The sequence below is a fragment of the Equus caballus genome, chromosome 5 (assembly GCF_041296265.1).
Source record: "Equus caballus isolate H_3958 breed thoroughbred chromosome 5, TB-T2T, whole genome shotgun sequence".
NCBI classification, from domain to species: domain Eukaryota; kingdom Metazoa; phylum Chordata; class Mammalia; order Perissodactyla; family Equidae; genus Equus; species Equus caballus.
The window spans coordinates 41138936-41160014 of NC_091688.1; the positions used below are offsets into that span (position 1 = coordinate 41138936).

Below are 21079 nucleotides of genomic sequence, written 5' to 3' on the forward strand. Positions count from 1 at the left end.
TTGATTGTCAATATCCCTTGTTTCATAAGCATCTTAATTATGAGTGTTATGAAATGACAGTTGCATTCTTTACCTATTCTTCAACAGAAACTGCTCTTAAAAATGGAAATAAACTCATGTAAGGACGGTGATGGTTGGATGGTGGTTTAAGTAAATCTTTGCTGGACTGTCTGTCATCTGTCCACCTTCCTTTCCCCTTCACCATTTTGGTAATGCAATAATTTCTGGAGAATCATCAGTTATAAAGCAACATACCAATGTTAGAATGGCAGGCTGGGTATAAGAAAAGTAATTCTTGTCCAGAATCAGTAAAATGGCAGCAAAGTGATAATTATTTATCTATGGCCCACCCTGATTGGCTTTCTGCCCACAATTACCTAGCCTCCCTAGCTACATCCCACATACCTCTCTGAGTACAGTTTCTAAATCCCAACCTGACTATATCCCTTGGCAGAAGGGATTGTTTTGCACTTTCTCCAAGTTCCTGCCTACCTCTTCAGCTTTGTGTCCCACTGGGCCTCTTACCCTGTGCTCCAGCTGTTTGGAACTGCCATCATTCCCAAATACAGTTCGTTTATATCTCCATGACTTTCATGTTCCTCCCAGTGCCTGGCTGCTTAGAAAACACCTACCCATCTTCTGAGACAAAGTTCAAGTTGATGCTGTGAAGCTTTACCTGGCCACCTCTTCTCTTTTGGTGAACAATATGCACTCATTTCTCTTTGGCATATACCTAGGAGTGGAATTGCTGGGCTACAGGGTAAGCATATTTTTATCTTTAGTAAATACTTACAGTTTTCCAGATTGATTGTATGACTTTCTAACTCTACCAGGAATGTATAGGTATTTCAGTTGCTCCACATCCTCACCAACATTTGGTGTTGTCATTCTTTTTAATTTTAGCCATTCTGGTGGGTTATAGTATTTCATTGTGGTATTGATTTGCATTTTTCTGATGACTGTTGAGATTGAACATCTTTTTAGGTGTTCGTTGGACATTTAGACTTCCTCTTTTATAAAGTACCTGGTCTTAATATGTATTCTGAATGCAATTCCTTTATCATATATTCATTGTGAATATCATCATCTAATATGTGGCTTGCTTTTTCCCCTCTCTTGGTGGTGTCTTTTGACAAACAGAAGTTCTTATTTTTGATAAAGTCCAGTTTGTCTTTTTTTCCCTTAAAAAAAGGGATGTGATCTAGTTTAAAGAGCTATGTAGTTGGGATAAGGAGAAATGGAGAATTACTTAACAACAGGCATAAAATTTCAGTCAAGCAAGATAAATAAGCTCTAGACATCTGTACAACTTCATCAGCAGTGCTGTGTTGTGCACTTAATTTATTAAGAGGGTAGATCTCATGTTAAGTGTTCTTACCACAATAAAATAAAATAAATAAAAAGATAAAAAAGTATGTAATAGGTGGTAGTCTATTGAATAGAAACAAAGAGGAGAGGAATCTATTGAGAAAAGAGCTAGTCAGTACTAGAATAATGGAGTTAGAAAGTATGTTCAGAACTTATTGGGTTAGTTTTCTCAATTTTGTGTAGAAATTAAAAAAAAAAGATTTTGAGAGATGTGTGCATATGGTAGCTACATATTTTTCAAATCTTTTAAAAATATGTTTTCATTGGATTTTTGTTTAAGTATAAAGCTAATACAAATTCTGTAATAGATCAAGAAAAAATATTATATAAAGGTTTTTTTTGTTTTTACTTCCAAACCTTTCCCCTTAAATAATCAGTGCTATCAATTAGTATATAATCATCCATACTATGCGTGTATAAATACATGTATTTTTTTCCTACTCTTTACAAATAGGAGATTATACTTGCTTTTTTACTTAAAAATAGCAGACATGGCTATCTGTATTTTGTGTGTGTGTGTTTATGTATATATATATATATATATATATATATATATATATTTAACTTTTTTTTTTGTGGCCACATTAAGGAGTGCTGTAATAAATCTCCGTTTATTGATGCTCTTATTTTTCTGTGATAGAGTCTCAAAAGTAGAATTGCTGTTGAAGTCAAAGAGTATGTAGAATTTAAAATTGTAGTAGATACTGTAAATATTACTTTCCAAAATGATGGTGGCCATTAGTGCCCATTTTCTCACACTCTGCCAGTATTAGTTATCAGACTTTTAAATTTCAACCAAACTGATGAGTGAAAATATCTTGTTTAATTCACACCCTCCTGACTACTAGTGAGGTTGTAGTTTTTATGTTCCTAATTGATCATTTCTCTCTTCTGTAATTGCATGTGTATATCTCTTGTATGTCTTTTCTTATTTACTAGTTTATAGAATAACTGTGTATATTAGAGAGATTAAACGTTTTTCGTGTTTTTTGTATTTTCTCCCCATCTATTGTTTGTCTTTTAATTTTGTTTACAATGTCTGACCATACAGATACATAATGCTTTTATATAATCAAATCTATCAGTATTTTTTGGTGGCTTCTCGTTTCCTGGTTTGCTTAAGAAAGATTCTCCACCATAGGCTATAGAAATATTCACAGATATTTTTCAAGTACTTTTATGTTTGCATATAGCTCTTAAATCCATGAGGAAATTGTTTTTGTATATAACGTGAAGGATGAATCTTTGTTTTCTCCAAATGGATAGCCAATTAGGTCACCATGCAGTAAAATATATTAACTAAATCAGCTTCTTTCCATATTGAAATTAATTGAAAAAAGTTTTCACAGGACTACCACTAACCTATATTCTTTATGCAAAGTAGGAAAGGAACCCCCTTCCTCAACATGCTTTATTTTGATCTGCAAGAAAATTTTTAAACGACTTTATTGAGATATAATTCATGTACTATGCAATTCACTAATTTAAAGTGTGTACTTCAGTGATTTTTAGTATATTCAGATAGTTAGGCAACCATCACCACTATCTAATTTTAGAACATTTCATCTTGGTACCAGTTAGCTGTCACTCTCCATCTCTGGCATTCCTCCTCTCCCCTAGCCCTAGGTAACCACTAATCTTTCTGTATAGATTTCTGTTTTCTGGACATCTCATATAAATGGGATCATACAGTATGTTGTCTTTTGGAGCTGACTTCTTTCATTTATCATAATGTTTTAAAGGTTCATCTATATTATAGCATGTATCAATACTTCATTCCTTTTTATTGATGAATAACATTCCATTGTACGGATAACATTGCTATGAACATTTGTGTACAAGTTTTTGCGTGGACATATGTTTTCATTTCTCTTGGGTATATATCTAGGAGTGAAATTGTCAGGTCGTATGGTAACTCTGTTTAACCTTTTGAGGAACTGCCAGACTGTCTTCCAAAGCTACTGCACCATTTTACATTCCTACTCCAATTTCTCCACAGAAAAATTTTGTAAAAAACAAATGTAAGATATTTACAGTGTGAATCATGCCCTCTTGGAAGTGGCTCTTTTGTTTAGTTTACAACCATGTGCATTGGCCCTGAGTTGACAGCCCCTAACCCTTGTCAAAATACAATAATTCGTTAATGGGATAATCTTTCTTATGTAACTTCTACTTCCCTCCTGTTGCCATTTTAGAATTCTCTAGGTTAGAGATCAGTGTCCCTGTACATTCCTTGCAACCACAGTCCCATCCCACCTTTTTTAAAAAACAGAATTGAAGTTAGATATTTGATCCATGTTAACTTTGCTTCTCAGGAAGAACTAAGCAAAGTTTGATGAGATTATTTAACAGTCAATAAGTATAATTTTTTCCTTAGGATTTAGCTTTGTGAATGCTTTATGTATTTTCCTCTTATGGCTTACTAATTGTAAATTATTTCTGCTATTTTACTTTCCTGTTCTAAACTTCTAGTAGTAGTTTGTTGGTGTAATATGGTGTTTCTTTGGTCACGAGACAAATTCTTTCCTCTGAGTTTAAGTTTCTGAAATTAGGAAATAACACAATTGATAATTACATTTAATGTGGTAGTGGTTTCTAAAAATTTTTCTCCTGAAAATGTGGTCATTGATTCATGAAGCCTCGTAAAATCAGTGGCATCTTGGACTTGAAGGAATATATACAGTACATAAACATGAAAATAACTAGATTTATTGGTGATTAGTACTTTGAAAATTAGGAATTTCTGGTGATTGTCACTGTCTTTTAAATGAAGGATTGTTCTGTAGTTGAGTAAAAAATCTTAGTTTCTCCAACTTTGCAAGTGTAGTTTATGTTGTATAAATTATTTAGGAACATCGTTCAAATTTTGTTTGTATCTTCATGAAGATATTGTAGTTTTTTGTGATTTCAGTGATTTATGTAATATATGTGATTGAGTGGTTTAATGTAAAACATCTTAAACCAGTTAGGACACTGCTTGCTCTTTTACTTTTGAAGAGCAAATTACATGATGGTATACATAGTGCTTATTTTTTAAATTGTAAAAACAGTATGAGATTAAAGAAAAATATGAATTCTTTAATTTTTTATTTTCATTGTCTATTCTCTTTTAGTCTTTATCTATATACATGATCAAAAATATAATAATATGTATGTTTATTTAGTCAGTAGATATTGTAGAATACCTTTTATGTTCCAAGCACTTTGCTAAGGATATAGCAGTGAATAAGGCAGACAGGGTTGTTATTCTCATGGAACAAATGGTCTAGTGGAAAATAATGGATATTAAGCATATAACTTACTGGTATGATGAATGTTAGGAGATTTACAGTATGCTACATGAGCACTTAACAGGAAGATCTCCCCTGGTCTAGACGGTTAGGAAGTGTCTCCCTAATGAAGTGACCTTTAAGCTGAGGTGGAAAAGGTGAGTAGAAGTCATCCAGGAAGGGGGTGGAAGAGAGTTCCAGGCAGAGAGAACTAATTGTGTGTTCTCCTAGAGGAAGGAAGACAGAGACGTTTGAGGAACTGAAAAGTAGTTAAAACACTTGGGTCACACATATATCAGTTTTTGCTTTTTTTTTTTTTTTAAAGGATTATGTTTTTCCTTTTTCTCCCCAAGCCCCCCGCTACAGAGTTGTGTATTTTTAGTTGTGAGTCCCACTAGTTGTGGCATGTGGGATGCCGCCTCAGCATGGCTTGATGAGTGGTGCCATGTCCGCGCCCAGGATTCAAACTGGCAAAACCCTGGGCTACCAAAGCAGAGCGTACGAACCTAACCACTCGGCCATGGGGCTGGCCCCAAGTTTTTGCTCTTTTTGGTTGTTGTTTGCCCCTGCTCTGCTCATAGCCAAGTAAGAAATGGTGATACAAAAGGTAGGTAGGAGCAGATAATAACAACAATAAAAAAGTAAACACTGATAAAGTGTGTGAAGTATTGTTCTAAATACTTTTCATATATTAGTTCATTGAACCCTAACAACAGTTTCTATTTGCGGATGGGAGAACTGAGGCATGGAGTGCCTTGCCCAAAATTTATATAGTAGAACTGGTATCTAAGCTATGCATTCTGGATCCAGAGTTTGTGTCCTTAACTGCTGTACCATACTGCAGATCTAAGTTATAAGTTATGATTAGGATTGGGGACTTTTATATCTGAAGTCTAATATGAAACCATCGAAAGGTTTTAAGCAAGGAAATGACACAATCAGACTTTTTTTTTTTCTTTTAAGATTTTATTTTTTCCCTTTTCTCCCCAAAGCCCCCCAGTACATAGTTGTATATTCTTCGTTGTGGGTCCTTCTAGTTGTAGCATGTGGGACGCTGCCTCAGCGTGGTTTGATGAGCAGTGCCATGTCCGTGCCCAGGATTCGAACCAACAAAACACTGGGCCACCTGCAGCGGAGCGCACAGACTTAACCACTCGGCTACGGGGCCAGCCCCAATCAGATTGTTTTTTTAAATCATCTTTCTGACTGCATCTTGGAGTAGGGACTGGAGGAGAGCTAGTTGGATATACAAAGAAATTAGAAGGCTAATGCTGTATTCTATGCAAGAATTGTTTTTTGGACTAGTCAGTGGCAGTGAAATTAGAACTGGATGTAATCAAAAATTATTTATGTGGTAGTCACAAGTTTTGGTGTTAGGTTGAAGGTTGAAAATAAGGGAATGAGGGAATCAGGGATGACTGCCAGGTTCTGAGTTGAGCATCTGGAAGTACTATGATTACTTAGCTAGTATGATATATTCTGAGAAATATAAATGGTCATCTATAAGAATTTTAAAGAGCGTTTTATGTGCTAAAAAACTTTTTAAGTTTTATATAGTTAATTTATATCCAGTTTTTAATGTTGAGAAGTAGAACAGTGATTACAGTCTCTGTTTGATAAAGATCACAAAGAAAAATTTATCACAGATGAGACAAGCTAGATTTTACTTATTTTAAGCTAAAAATCTGCCAGCATTGTTGTCTGCAATGTGGTAATTTTAGATAAGTATACTTATCCAAAAAGAAAAAAGTTATTCTTACATATTAGAGAAAGTTAATAATATAGATTACCTTTCTTACCAAGTTAAAACTTATGACTTCACTAACTTTATTGTCATAAAGTTATGACATTCCTCTGTATATATCGTGCTCATATATTTCCAGCTGTCTGCTTGACCTTTCCACTTAAATGTTTCATAGTCATCTAAAATTTAACATCTCTATTACTGAACTCTTGATCTCCCCTTTCTGTCTTATCCTGGCAAACAACTTCTAGAATGTCAGCCCCTTGAGGGCCAGGATTTTTGTGTTTTTTTACACTGCTCTATCCCCAGTTCCTGTTACATAGTGGGCACTCAATAAATATTTGTTGAAGGAGTGTGTAAATGGTACCACCATACAGTTCACCAGTTGCTCGTGTCTTCACGTTTTCTTTCTCTCCCCTCCTTCATCTTATTGACAAATCATGTCAGTTAAATAGCTCTCAATCTATCCATTTTTCTTTATTTCCAGTGCTAACAACCTAATCTGTCAGTCTTATGATGGTATTCCAGAATCAACATTTGCTGTCTTTCTAATCATTCTTTCACAGCAACCAGAGAGGTTTTTTTAAAAAATGTAAATTGTATCTTCATACTCCCCTACTCAGAGCTTCTTTTTGGATTCCAAATCTTTAATATAGCTCAGAAAGGCCCTTTGCAAGCTATTTTCATTTATCTTTCCATTTTCATTTTGTATTATTTCCCCTTTGGTTTATCTACTGTCTATCTTTACAGTCTCAGGGGCTTTTTACACATACTGTTCCCTATTTTTGGATCATTGTCACCTCCACGTTTTGCCTGGCTGTTTCCTACTTAGACTGGGTCTCAGCTTAAAATTAAATGTCTTTCTAAGATATGTTCCCTATCCCTCCAAGTTCCCTTGATATACTACCTCATATAGTAGTACCTTCACATTTATTATAAGTTACAATTACATATTTTATAATTAGTCATTTATTTGCTTCCCCTTCTAAAATTTAAAGTTCATGAGACCAGGGACCATATTTCTATTACTTATGACTGTATCTACAGTGTCCAAGTCTCAAAATGTATTTTGAGGCTTTCAAAATATTTATTGAATGAATGAAAGGGTAGGTTAAGAATGATGAATCCATAAAGGAGATGATAGAATGGTTAGAGAGGTATTTGGAGAGCCAGTAGAATGTGTCATCACAGAGACCAAGGGAGAGGTTCAAGTAGCAAATATGCCAAGTGTGGCACAGAGGAGTAATAAGATCAGGACTAAAAATGATCTTTGGGAGGCAGCATAACATAGTGTTTAAGAGGAGCCAGCCACACCTGGGCTCTACCTTTTGTTGGCTATTAACCTGTTTTTTCATCTCTAAAAGGGAATAATAATAGTAACTACCTCATGGTGTGTGAGGCTTAAATGAGATAATCTATGCAAAACATTTAGCATAGAGCTTTGCACATATTAAGAGCTCAGTAAATTTTAGGCATTTTTATTACTTTTGCTAATGTTGAACCCACTCTAAAGACTCATTGTTTATAGTACTTAAAAATATGTATAGTTGATTTTATATTGCCTTGCTAAATAGAGTTCTATCAAAGTGTGTTGATTCCGTTCCCACCCCTTATGATAGACAGGGTAGCTTACAAAATGGTCTCGAAACATAGATGAATTGTTTTCCAGAGTGGTATGGTATCTCACTGACTAGAGCACTGTATCAACAGTGAATTGTTTCTTTTTATCATAGTCATTGTTTGTTACTTGGATGTGAGATTATTATGGGAGGTGTGGGGTGGGGAGTGGTCTTTACTTTATAGTAGGAATAGGGTATGGAGGTGAAAAACAAGTTTGAGCAATTTTCGAAAATTTTATATTTGTATTGCTTGCACGGATATTTAGTGGCATATTGGAGAATATACAGTGAGCGACATTCATAAATCACTATGAATTGTGATTTATTTTGTAAATTTATAAGTAGTATCTAACATGTTAGATTATCATAATTTGTGTTGATATAATGTATGTATCCTATTAATATAATTAGTAATTTTCTAAAAGCTTTGTTCATAGCTAAAATGATCTTGAGCAAAAGGGCTTCGTGCTATAGATTTAGTGTTAGTTTCCCTTGAATTTGGACTAGACTGTTCAAATGAATTGTTTCAGTGATTTAAAAACGTACTATAAATCCAGAAGTTGCATGTGAGTTGAATGTTAAATTTGCTTCTTTGAGCAAAGAGATTCTAGCAGTCTTAGTTCTGTGTTTCTCCTTGGAACTGTATTTTAAATTGAATGTACTGTAGTAGAACCAGAATAAGTTGTGTAACAACATGGCATTCTTTTGCCCCTGGATGGAAAACTTAGATTGTATAGATGTCTTTCCAAAAGCTGAAAGAATATCATTCTTGCATAGATATCTTTCCAAAAGCTGAAAGAGTATCATTCACAAAGAACATTGCTTTGAAAGTTCAAAAACAGCATTCTGGCAGCTGCTATAGGGACTGCTTTTCAAGCAGTTTACATTTAGCAGATAAAAAGCATTCTTTGTTGTGAAGTAGCTTCAGAATTTGGATTTATCTTTACTAGAAACACTTAAATTTGGTATGTGGGGTTTGCCAGTCATGATTTTCCAGTCTCACTGTCTAAATGGATTCACAGAATATGCCCTTAGACATACTGTTCTTTTTCCTCCTGGATAGGGAAACATAATATTTCTCTATTCTTATGTACATTTCTAGGTTAGTGGTCAGTGTTTTCAAATTAATTCATTTTCACTTTATTGATATTCTCCTATTTATGTAATAATCTGTGTCACTTGGATTCAGTTTTTTCCATTTTTAAAATGAAGAGAATCGTGCTCTTCCAGACCCTTCTGTGGAATGTTTTGAAAATGAATAAGTGCTGGTAAAAAATGCTTTAAGTTCTTTGGAAGAAATACTGAAATTCTGCTTTACTTTTATAAGTATATAGTAACACTTTTGGAATTCTTTCATTATGAAAAATAAAAATTGTGGGGAAATTTTAAAATGTGTGTACTTGTGAGTAGTATAAAAGCAGTTGTTTTTGTAACTTTGTAATAATTTGTAAATTGTTATTTGTTTTTATTCCAGAAATGATTTGTTTTAATAACTAACAAAAAAGCTTGATGGCAGGTCCATCAGTTCATTAATAATGTGAAACCCAGGATGGGCATTAGAAATTAAGAAACAAATAAGAAAGAGGGGGGGAAATAGAAAAGGAACAAATTGAAGCCAATAAGATATAACCCACATAAGGCATGGAATTAATTCAAATATTTATTGAACATCTTCTGTGTGCCAGGTACTGTTCTAGGTGCTGGGATACGACATTGAACTAACCTGACAAAAATCCATTTCCTGGTGGACTTTACATTCCAGTGGAATGATATAGACCCTAAATAAATACATTATACATGAGATGATGAGAAGAGCAATGAAGAGAAATAAAGCAGGATAGAGTGCGACAAGATGATGGTGGGATGGGTGTTTTTCTGTTTTATAAAGAATTATCAGGGAATGCCTATTCTATAACGTTATATATAGCAAAAGACATGAAGGAAATGAAAGAGCAGGCCATGTAATTATTAGAGGAAAGGGTGTTCTACTCAGCCAGAATAATAAGTGCAAAGGCCCTGAGGTAGGAGTATTTCTCTTGTGTTTGAGAAACAGAAGGAGCAGATCTGTGTCTTCCCTTCTTGGAACTAAGTGAGAAAACTGATACATGATGGAAGAGAGGTAGAGGGGATCATGGGGCAGATTAAATAGGGCCTTTAAAACATTGTAAGGACTTTGGCTTCTACTTTGAGTAAGATGAGAAGCCACTGAAAGGGTTTTGAGCAGAGGAGTGACATGGTATGACACAGGCTTTAAAAGGATCACCCTGCTTCTGAGTTGAGAATCCTGTAAAGAGATACAGGGGCTGAAGCAAGGAACTGGTTAGGAAGCTATTGCAATAGTCTGGGTCAGATATTTTCACTGGGATCTGATTCGTAAGTGTCAAATTAGTGAGAAATAGATTCCGCATGTATTTTGAAGGTAAAGAAGACTTTGCTGACCCAGAGGACAAGTTGGGCATTAGAAAAGAAAGGAATCAAGGATGATTAGAAATCTTGGGCCTAAATATTTCTGGTTGGAGTCGCATTTATTGAGATGAGGAAGCCTGTGAGAAGAACAGATTGGGGAGTTTGGCGAAGATGAATTGATTTTAGACATGTTAAATGTAGAGGACCTAATTGTTAGATATCCAGTCAGTGTGTCAAGTAGGCATTTAGATATACGAGTCTGGAGTTCCAGGAAGAAGTCTCAACTGGTCTCTGTCTGGAGATAGAAATTTGTGAATCGTCAATGTTAGATGGAATTTAAAGCCAAAAGACTGACTCTGGTCATTTAGGAAGTGAGTATAGACAGAAAAGGAAAGTATGTGTCCTGGGGCACCTCAGTGTTTAGAGTTCAATCTTTAGGAGAAAAGGAAGAATCAGTGAAGACGACTGAGGTTGACTAGCCAGCAAGGGAGAACAAACCGGAGAGGAATCCTGGAAGTCAAGTGAACTTTAGCTGTGTCAAATTCTGTTGATAGGTCAAGTAAGATGAGAGGACTGAGAATTGATCATTGTACTCAGCAATGTAGAGTACATTGGTGACCTTGACTGGCAGTTTCTGTGGAGAGGTGGTGAAAGTGTGATTGATGTGTTCAAGAAAAAAAGAAAAGATGAGGATTTGGAGATGGGGAGTATCGACAACCCTTTCAAGAAATTTTGTTGTATGGGGGAACAGAGAAATGGGAAGCTGGTGGAGGATATGGAGTCAAGAGGAGTTTCCTTAGATGAGAAAAATTGTAGTATGTTTTCATGCTAATTGACATTATCCAGAGGAAAGGTGAGAAATGGATGATGTGAGGGAGAAAGAGGATAGTTGCCTGAATAATGCTCTTGAGAAGGCAACAAGGATAGGATTTAGTCCTCAAGTGGAGAGGCTGGAAGTAGAGACAATTTATATATTATAATAGGAAGGAAGGCAGAATCTATAGGAACACAGACACAGGCAGTAGATACAGACACAGGTGAGTAGATACATGGTAGGAGCTTGTGGCAGTGTTCTGATTGTTTCTGCTGCCGTCATCAGATTAGAGGCAGAGTCAGTGAGAGTGGAGATGATACGAAATAGTTGTTTAGGAGAGTGGTGAGGTGAATAGATTAGGGAAATGTGTTACTAAGGGTCCACTTGAGGTTAGTGGTCAGGAATATAAAGTGAGATCAGTGAAGCATGATTGTTCTTCTTAGACCATCTTTGATAGTACAGAGACAGAAGAGGTATCTGATTTGAAAGCTGTTACTAGTGCAATTAAGATATTTTAGTAAGTTTACAGAAAACCACCTCTATGAAATACAATCAACAAATAATAAGAAAAAACGTGTATATGGGTTTCTAACACAAGATAAGTCATGTAAAAAAGAACAGACACATTTTCTACATTCTAGACATTATGTTAGAAGCTATAGGGGCCTTAAAATTCATTCATTCATTCAACTATTTATTGGGTACTATAATATGTGCTATTCATTGTCCCAGGTGCTGGGAATGTAGTGGTAAACAAGCCAGAAGAAGTCCCTACCCTCATGAAGCTTACATTTTGTTTTGTTTTGTGAGGAAGATTGGCCCTGAGCTAACATCTGTTGCCAATTTTCCTCTTTTTGCTTGAGGAAGATTGTTGCTGAGCTAACATCTGTGGCAGTCTTCCTCTATTTTATATGGGATGCACCGCGCCCGGGATCTGAACCTGCAGATCCCAGGGTGCCAAAGCGGAGCACCCAAACTTAACTACTACGCCCGCGGGCTGGCCTTGCTTACATTTTTATTTTTTTAATTTTTTTTATTTTTTTTATTGAGTTATTGATAGGTTACAATCTTGTGAAATTTCAATTGTGGCCTTGCTTACATTTTAATTATGGTAGTCTATTCGGGGATGTAGCTGACAAATGTAGAGCAAGAAAAAAAAAAAATTGGTTACCCAAATTGTGATCCTACATGAATAATAGCTCTTCAGAGAAGGATCAAGTCAGTGCAGGCTTAAATGTAGGTCTGAGAACATAAGTCGGCAATTCATCATCCAAAAATTTGTTTGTTTTTTGCTTTTAGAAAGATAATATAATGTAGATTGGGTTACTTCCACTCTGGTGCTTAGAGTAACACTTCTTAATCATGAATGCTTCTGCATTGAAATGTATGACTATTCACAGAAATTGTTGTAATTAAGACCAGAATGGACCCAGATCAGGTCAAGTAAGGTTTTGTCACTAGTGAGTTATGAAAATACTTTTGTTTTCCAGAGTGTTGAATTTCAAGATTGTGAACATATCATGGAGAAGACAGGACTGTACTTGTAAAGAGAAAGAAAGCACATGGCACAGAAGCAGAAATGAACGTGATTTGTTAGGGACAATAAGAAAACTGAATTGACTAAATTATAGGGGATGTGTGTTGGGAAGTAAGGATAAACAAGTTTGAATAGTTAAAGCCAGATTATAAAAAGCCTTGAATGTCATAATGAAGTATTATTTTACAAAGTGGTGGATAGCAAGAATTGTCAGAGTCAACTGATTGGAAGAGTAGCTGTTAGCATGAATGAATAGGGTGGGAACAAACTGAAGAGTTTAGTCAGTTGACCAGTATTTTTGGAATAACTGTTTAAAATTCTGCTGCTACTACTATTACTAGCAATAATAATAAATTGTTGAAACATTTTATTGAGCTTTTGCTATGTGCCAGTCATGGGGCTGTGCATTTTATTTGCATTCCTTGTAGGAGTTGTAAAACAATTGTATCAAATGTCTTTCTTCTTGAGAATCTTATAATTTTGTTGGAAAGAAAAGTCTTAAGGTGCATAGTTTAAACTATGAAATATTCTTCTTTATAAGTGGAACTTGCTAAGGGATAGGATGTCCTTCTGTTTGCAGATACCAGTCCTGGATCTTGATTCAGATACATGCTTGAAGTAAAGACTAGTCTACCAGTCCTCAAGAATAGTGAATTGTTTTGTTTTGATAATTATATTCACTAGTCATCTTTCTGATTATATGGTAATCTGGTTTCCTGAGGATCTTTATTTATGAGAAGGGGATTTCCTTGTGTAGATTATTCAGATTCTCAGGTGACGTGTACTACCTATTGTAAAATAATAAATTGGCTCGCTGGTTTAAACATAATTTATGGCTTTGGGGAATTGAAGCATGCCAACTGACTTTGCTATTAGGAAAACTTGTAAAAATAAATTTCTGGTTTTCAAGATTTTCATAACAGTTGTTATAAATCATTTGTGTAATTATTTGTTTAATATTTTTCTTTCTCGCTAAAGTATAAGGCTTGTAAGTTTAGGAACTGGATCTGTTTTGCTGAATATTGTATTTCCGGGGTGTTGCATAATGCCTGGCGCTTGATAGGTGCTCAGAAATATTTTTGAATGAATGAATGAGTGAATGAATTCAGAGTTGAAATGTACACTAGCAACAGAGCCAGCCCAAGAGTCCTGACCCTAAAAACCTGACCTCTTATAATAGGTTGGAGCACTGAAACCAGCCCCAAATATGATTCTTTACCTTCATTGAAACTGATTTTATTCAACTAATGTGAGAAATAAATTTCTTTGAAACTGAGAAGTGCTAAAATATATGAAATTATTTTTATCTTAGGCTGTGTTTACTTGACCATCAGTTGCAGAAGCTTCTTGGTTGAGTTATAACAGTGGTTCTTAAATGTTGATTTGCACCCTACCACTACAGCTTGTTTATGATATCTGTAGAATGATAAACTTATTCTGAAATTTTAAATTCATTTATAATTAAATGAATTTAAATTTATTTTGAACAACACTGATTTCTTTTAAACTGTGATTTTGGGTTCTTCCTGATCTCCTTGTCTCCATCCCCATACCCATTTCTCATGTTAATCAGTAGTTAGTTCTATTCTGATAAATTCTTGTTATGATCTGTTCTGCAGAGAAAGAGATGCTGGTTGCAAGTTTTGGAGATTCCTGTTTTTTATGGAACACAGTTCTGTAAAATTTTCCTAAGTTCCTTGGCAATAACATACGCTTGTGATGGACCCTAGAAATACTGCTATGTTAGGATTGGGTTCTGATTCCGAAGGATTTTCAAGAAAGAGTCCCTCTGCCATCAGTAGTGGTTCACTGGTCAGCAAGAGAGAAGTAGAGCTAGAAAACAACACAAAGGAGGAAGAGGACGTTCGCAAGTGGAATCGAGAAAGAAACATTGGAACGGGGAAAGATGATGGTTTGACTGATGCACAGCAACAGTTTTCAGTGAAAGAAACAAACTTTTCAGAGGGAAATTTAAAATTGAAAATTGGCCTTCAGGCTAAGAGAACTAAAAAACCTCCGAAGAACTTGGAGAACTATGTATGTCGACCTGCCATAAAAACAACTATTAAGCACCCAAGGAAAGCACTTAAAAGTGGGAAGATGACAGATGAAAAGAATGAACACTGTCCTTCAAAACGAGTAAGTAGAATTCCCAACAATATGTGATCGTTGACAATATTTGGGTTTCGCTATTTTTATCTAACCCACATACGTATTGCAGGAAGTTTGATTTGAATCTTTATATGTTATTTCCAAATAGTCTGTTTTGTGAGCCTAAAATAGGCTTTGAGGCTTGTCAGAGATGTGAGTGATAGTATAACCATGTATGTATTTGTAAAATTATGGCAAACATTTTAAATGCGCTGTAAGATTGCTGCTCCTGTGTGGCATAGTGGAAAGAATACTGTATTTGTAGTTAGGAAACCTAGATTTGAATCTTGCCTTCCTATTTACTAACAGCGTGACTATAGACAAATTAACAGAGAAGAAACTAAGGCTCAAAGATGTTAAATGATTGTAATATCGCCTACCTTTCAGGATGGTTCTAAGGCTCCAGTTTGCTAACGTATGTTGAAAACTTTTGTTAAATGAATTGTTTTATACAATTCATTAATTGTATAAAACATTCATTTCTGTTGTTCCTCATAAGGCAAGTTATTATATTAAAAATTGTCCCATTTCCCGCCAGCTATCCAAATATAAAACTGATTTTTCTTAACTCTGCTTACTCTGTCTAGTAAAGATAATAAATTTGTTTTAGACCATGTGTTGGCCACAAGTTTTAGTCACTCTATAACAATATCTAATTTCAGGCTGTAGGCACCATGTGTGCCCACACTCAGTTGTTAATTTTTTGAGTACGTTAGTAAAACAGTGGAGCTAGGCAGAAATAATTAGCTTAACACTTTGACTGAAATTTTGGAATATTCCTGACTGTGTGAAATAACTTGATTTTTACTGTTAATTCCTTAATATCAAATTCATGTGCTTTTTACATATTACCGGAAACCATAATGTTGCAAGCTCTGTGTTCTTTTCCAAATTGCTGTGACATCCAGAAATTTTCAATAGTTGCCATTCTGTATAAGATCATAGAAACGTAAGGTAGCTTGGGGTGTTTTATTGATAAAATGAGCTGTGAATGAGTTAGATTATAAGAAAGGAGAAAATGAATATTATACCAGTTCTTCAAAAAAAATAACTGAATGAGTCTTAGTTAAGTTGAGTAACCTTCCCTGAGCCTTAATTTTCTTCATCTCTGAAATGAAGATACCTGTTCCTGCTGACCTCAAGAATTTTCAGAAGGTTGATTGAAAAAGATTTTTATCTAGACCTTTTTACTTGAAACAATGTTAGAGCTTATCTTGCACAGCTAACTTGTAAAGGGCTCCAGGATAATTGTCTTAAGTAATCTTTCTATAGGGTTTTTAAAAATAGTGCTAATGATGAGGTTTTGTACTGAAAAGATTTCAACCACAACATGTACTTACTCTCAATATATAAATAGTTTATGTCCCACATATCTTGTTTGTAGTAGAATACAGTCTGTGGTTTCTGAGGGAAGGTATCTGTGTACTTAAAAAACTGCTGGTGATAACTATTTATTTTTCCAACAGCTACTTTAGCATAGGATATTGAATATATTACTACCGTCTAAATTAGTTCTTCAAAAATAACAGAAAGAGCATGGGTTATGGGGTCAGAACCAAATTCAGATCTTTGCTTAATAACTGGACACAGGCAGTTTGGTTTATCTTACTGGGCTGTGGTTTTCTCATTCATAACATGAGACTATTAATGACTTTCTTAAATGGTTATATAAATAATTAAATTTATGTATAGTATTTGGCATGTGATAGGTTCTTGTGAATGTTCTCTTTTCCTTTCTTACAGCCTAAGGTAGGGCTTCACAACCTGGGATCTTTGGAAGGTTTGGGTGTGTGTGGTTGCCCTCAGAATATGATAGTCTGTGCCAAATTCTGTGTCTTTGTTTGGATATATTTTTACATAGCTCTCACCAGCTTCTCAAAAGAAGTCATTCCTGACTCCAGAAAGATTAAGCATCAGTTGTTAAGGAGGGAAAGATGGACTATTATGAGGCATGTTGGTAGTCTAAGAAAGGTTGGGGATTTTGTTTTGTTTATCTTAAAGCAAGGCTTTACCAAACACAACCCAAACATTCCCCCCCACCTCGATTCTTCCAAAGTAATGGAATTTTTGTCAGTGCTGCTTTTAAAGCAAATATTAGGCCTTAAATTTCTAGTAAAAACATAGAAAGATAGATCATATATTTTCTCACTTAATAGAATTTTTCTTTCAGCAGTGTTCAGAGGGCAAAAACAAGACCCTCTGAAAAATAAATGAATTATTTGCTGTCATAGTATTGAATGATTGTTAACTGTTGATGTAGTTTTTAAAAGCAAAACTCAAGTTCAGTTCTGTGAGTGAAATTTTCTCTTTCTTGAATTATGTTATATATTGTTAAATTTTGGACTCTCTTATTTAGAGTGATTCAAATATGTCATTTATTTTTTAAAAATTTCAATTCACAGTTTAGTGGCACATTAATAAGTAAAGTTTAAAGTTTAATTCATTCCTTTGAGAAAATATTAGGAGGTAACTACTCTAAATGTCTTTTATTTAAAGTAATATTAGTTATAGATTTTAAAGGTCCTAATTTTGTTTTTGTTTTTTAAGTGTATTTTTTACAGTTTTATTGAAATATAGTTGACATACAGCACTGTGTAAGTTTAAGGTGTGTTTGGTTTATTTTTAATTAATTTTATGACTTATGTTTCTGTATTAAAATTTGGCGAAACCAAAAAAATTTTGTAACATTCAGTGTTGGCAAGAATATAGGGGAAACAAGCACTCTCATATGCTGTTGGTGAAGGGTAAATTGGTTTAGTGCTTTTTGAGAATAGTTTGCTCATATCTGTCACAATGAAAAATGGGCAATTCCTTGATCCCACAGTGTCACTTCTAAGAAACTGTCTTATAGAGATACTTGCAAGTATACACCAACATATATGTACAAAGTATTTGTTAAAAGTATACATTTCTGATGCTTTCTTGCTGATTCTGATTTGGTATGTCTGACTATTTGTTTTAATATCTTTATTGAGGTGAAATTCACATACCATACAGTGTATAGTTCAGTGGTCTTTGGCTATATTACATTATTTTTTAAAATTGTGGTAAAATATATTTAATATAAAATTTCCCATTTTGACAACTCTTAAGTATAAATTCAGTGACATTAATTCACAGTGTTGTGCAGTCATCACCACTGTCTATTTCCAAAACCTTTTCATCACCCCAAACCGAAACTCTGTAACCATTAAGCAATAACTCCTCATTGCTCCTCCCCTAAGCCCCTGGTAATCTCTAATCTGCTTTCTGTCTTTATGAATTTACCTATTCTATGTACTTCATGTAAGTGGAATCATATAATATTTGTCCTTTAGTGTCTGGCTTATTTCACTTAGCCTAATGTCTTCAGGGTTCATCCATGTAGCATGTCTCAGTTGTTCTTCCTTTTTATGGCTAGATAATATTCCATTATATGCATATGCCACATTTTGTTTATCCATTCATCATCTATGGACACTTGGATTGCTTCCACCTTTTGGCTATTGTGAATCATGCTGTAGTGAACATTGGTGTACAGATAGCTGTTTGAATTCCTGCTTTCACTTCCTTTGGGTGTGTACTTAGGAGTGGAATTGCTGGGTCATATGGTAAGTCTATGTTTAGCTTTTTGAGAAACTGCCAAACTGTTTTCCATAGCAGCTGCACCATTTCATATTCCTACTAGTAATACAGGGGGTTCCAGTTTCTCCAAGTCCTGATCAACACTTGTTATTTTCAGGTTTTGTTTGCTTTTTACTATAGCTGTCCTACACGTTATGAAATTGTTATCTCACTGTGGTCTTGATTTGCATTTCCTTGATGACTAATGATGTTGAGTACCTTTTCTTGTGTTTGTTGGCCATTTGTATGTCTTCTTTGGAGAAATATCTATTCAAATCCTTTTTTTTTTTTTTATTTTTTATTTAAATACCAGTCTCCCTACTGGTCTGATTTTTTTTTTTTTTTAAAGATTTTATTTTTTCCTTTTTCTCCCCAAAGCCCCCCAGTACATAGTTGTATATTCTTCGTTGTGGGTCCTTCTAGTTGTGGCATGTGGGACGCTGCCTCAGCGTGGTTTGATGAGCAGTGCCATGTCCGTGCCCAGGATTCGAACCAACGAAACACTGGGCCGCCTGCAGCGGAGCGCACGGACTTAACCACTCGGCCACGGGGCCAGCCCCTCTATTCAAATCTTTTGAGTATTTTTGAATTTTGTTTTTTTGTTGCTGAGTCTTCAGGGTTATTTATGTATTCTGTACAGTCATGTGTTGCTTAACAATTGGGATACGTTCTGAGAAATGTGTTAGGTGATTTTGTCATTGTACAAACATTATAGAGTGTACTTGTACAAACCTAGACGGTAGAGCCTACTCTGCTAATATGGTAATAATCTTATGGGACCACTGTTGTATATGCAGTCCATTGTGGACTGAAACATCGTTATGTGGCACATGGCTGTATGTAAGACTTGGGAATATTTTGTCACATTCTCTGGGTTGTCTTTTCATTCTCTTGATAGTGTTCTCTGATGCACAAAGGTTTTCAATTTTGGTGAACTCCAGTTTGTCTATTTTTTCTTCTATTGCCTGTGCTTTTGGTGTCATATTCAAGAAATCACTGCCAAATCCAGTGTCATGAAGAATTTTGCCTGTGTTTTTCCTAAGGGTTTTACAGTTTTAGCTCTTATATTTAGATTTTTGAGAGATTTTCAGGTATTGCTGTCACCCTGAACTTGCTCTCTGAATTCAGAAACTGATTAAGATAGCAAGGGATACATTGGACATGGGAAACTGTTATTTAATGTACAAGAATATCGATATTGGACCAGGAAATATTTTGATTAGGTAATACACACCTATGATTCAGAATTTGAAAGCTAAAAAAGGAAACAATGAAATATTGTTACCATCATTACCCTTCTCCTGCCTCTGAGAAAATCCATCTTGGAATCCCCTTTGGGTAATCGTATGATAACCCCCAGTAACTATGGTAACTGATTAAGCAGAACAACCATTTCTCAACTAAAATGAAGAAGACTGTTCTGTATATTGACTGTGCTTTTAGGTTATACTTACTTGGAAAATAATACCACATTAAGAACAAATTGTTTGGAGCCAAAATTGGTGCAAAGAAACTTCCAGGAAAGTAACTCCAACATTGGTGTCTTTGATATCCCCTACAAATATATTATGTATATGCAAGCAAGTACATGCCCCCCCAATTAAAAATATAAATAGTAATATAAACAGTAGCATACTGTACCCATATTCTGCATCATGCTTTTTTCCCCTTAAATAGTATATTCTGGAGATTTTTCCATACAAAAACTAGGAGAGCTTCTTTGGCCCTTTGAAATATGAGTTACAGGTTTTTTTTTTTTTTTTCCAGTTTGTCATTTGTCTTTAGACCTTGCTTATTTTATTTTGCCACACAGAAGTCTTTAGTTTTAAAATCTAATTCAATTAATAAATCTTTCCTTAATGGCTTCTAGAGTTTGACATAGCATTAGAAAGGTGTTTTTCACTCCGAGTTTATAAAAGATCTACTTGTACTTTTTGTAGGACTCTTTTAGTTTCATTTTTAATATATAAATCTTTGATTTATTTCAAGTTTATCATGATACGCAATATGAGTTGTGGATCCAACTTTATCTTTTTCCAAATAGTTACAGGTTATCCGGACACTTTTATTAGGAAGTCCTATTTACTTCTCAGATTTGAGACACTAACTTTACCGTACACTGAATTTCTGTATGTACTTGGGTCTGGTCTGATTTTCCATTTTTGTGTCATTGTTGTCTCTGTTTATTTGCCAGCATGATAGTTTTAATTATGTTTTATATCTCGTAGGGGTAATCCCTCCTCATTACTCATATTTTAAAGTGCTCTTTGCATTCTTGCATGTTAATTTATAAACTTAGTATGATTTCAATAAAAATAGAATTTTTTTCTGAAACTTCTCCAGTTACTTATAAAGTTCATATTTTCTCATCTTTATCTGTGGTTGAACTTGGAAGCTAATTGGAGGATGATTTCCTTAAGAAGCTCTCAGTTTGCTTTGCCAGAAATTAGGGTGTGTTACTAACATCTTTCCTGGGATCCCCACTTTGCCTCTATGCTATGGCTTGGTTCATTTACCCTCTGGGCAACCGTGCCTACTTAGGTCAGCCTCCTTTTGGTAGCCTTGGAG

The 21079-nt window shown here is 34.8% G+C and overlaps 1 protein-coding gene across 9 annotated transcripts in view; it reads left to right on the forward strand.

Annotated features, from left to right (window-relative positions):
• Positions 1 to 21079, forward strand: part of ASH1L (ASH1 like histone lysine methyltransferase) — a 209511-nt gene that overhangs the window by 11028 nt on the left and 177404 nt on the right. For 5 of the 9 annotated variants that reach the window (XM_070268056.1, XM_070268061.1, XM_070268054.1 and 2 more), the window contains one exon: positions 14377 to 14896. In XM_070268056.1, coding sequence (XP_070124157.1) covers positions 14477 to 14896 — 420 coding nt within the window. In that variant the 5' untranslated portion in view covers positions 14377 to 14476. Of the gene's footprint in view, positions 1 to 606; positions 761 to 14376; positions 14897 to 21079 lie in introns of all 9 variants that reach the window. The other 4 variants (XM_070268055.1, XM_070268052.1, XM_070268059.1 and 1 more) reach the window with 1 other exon arrangement.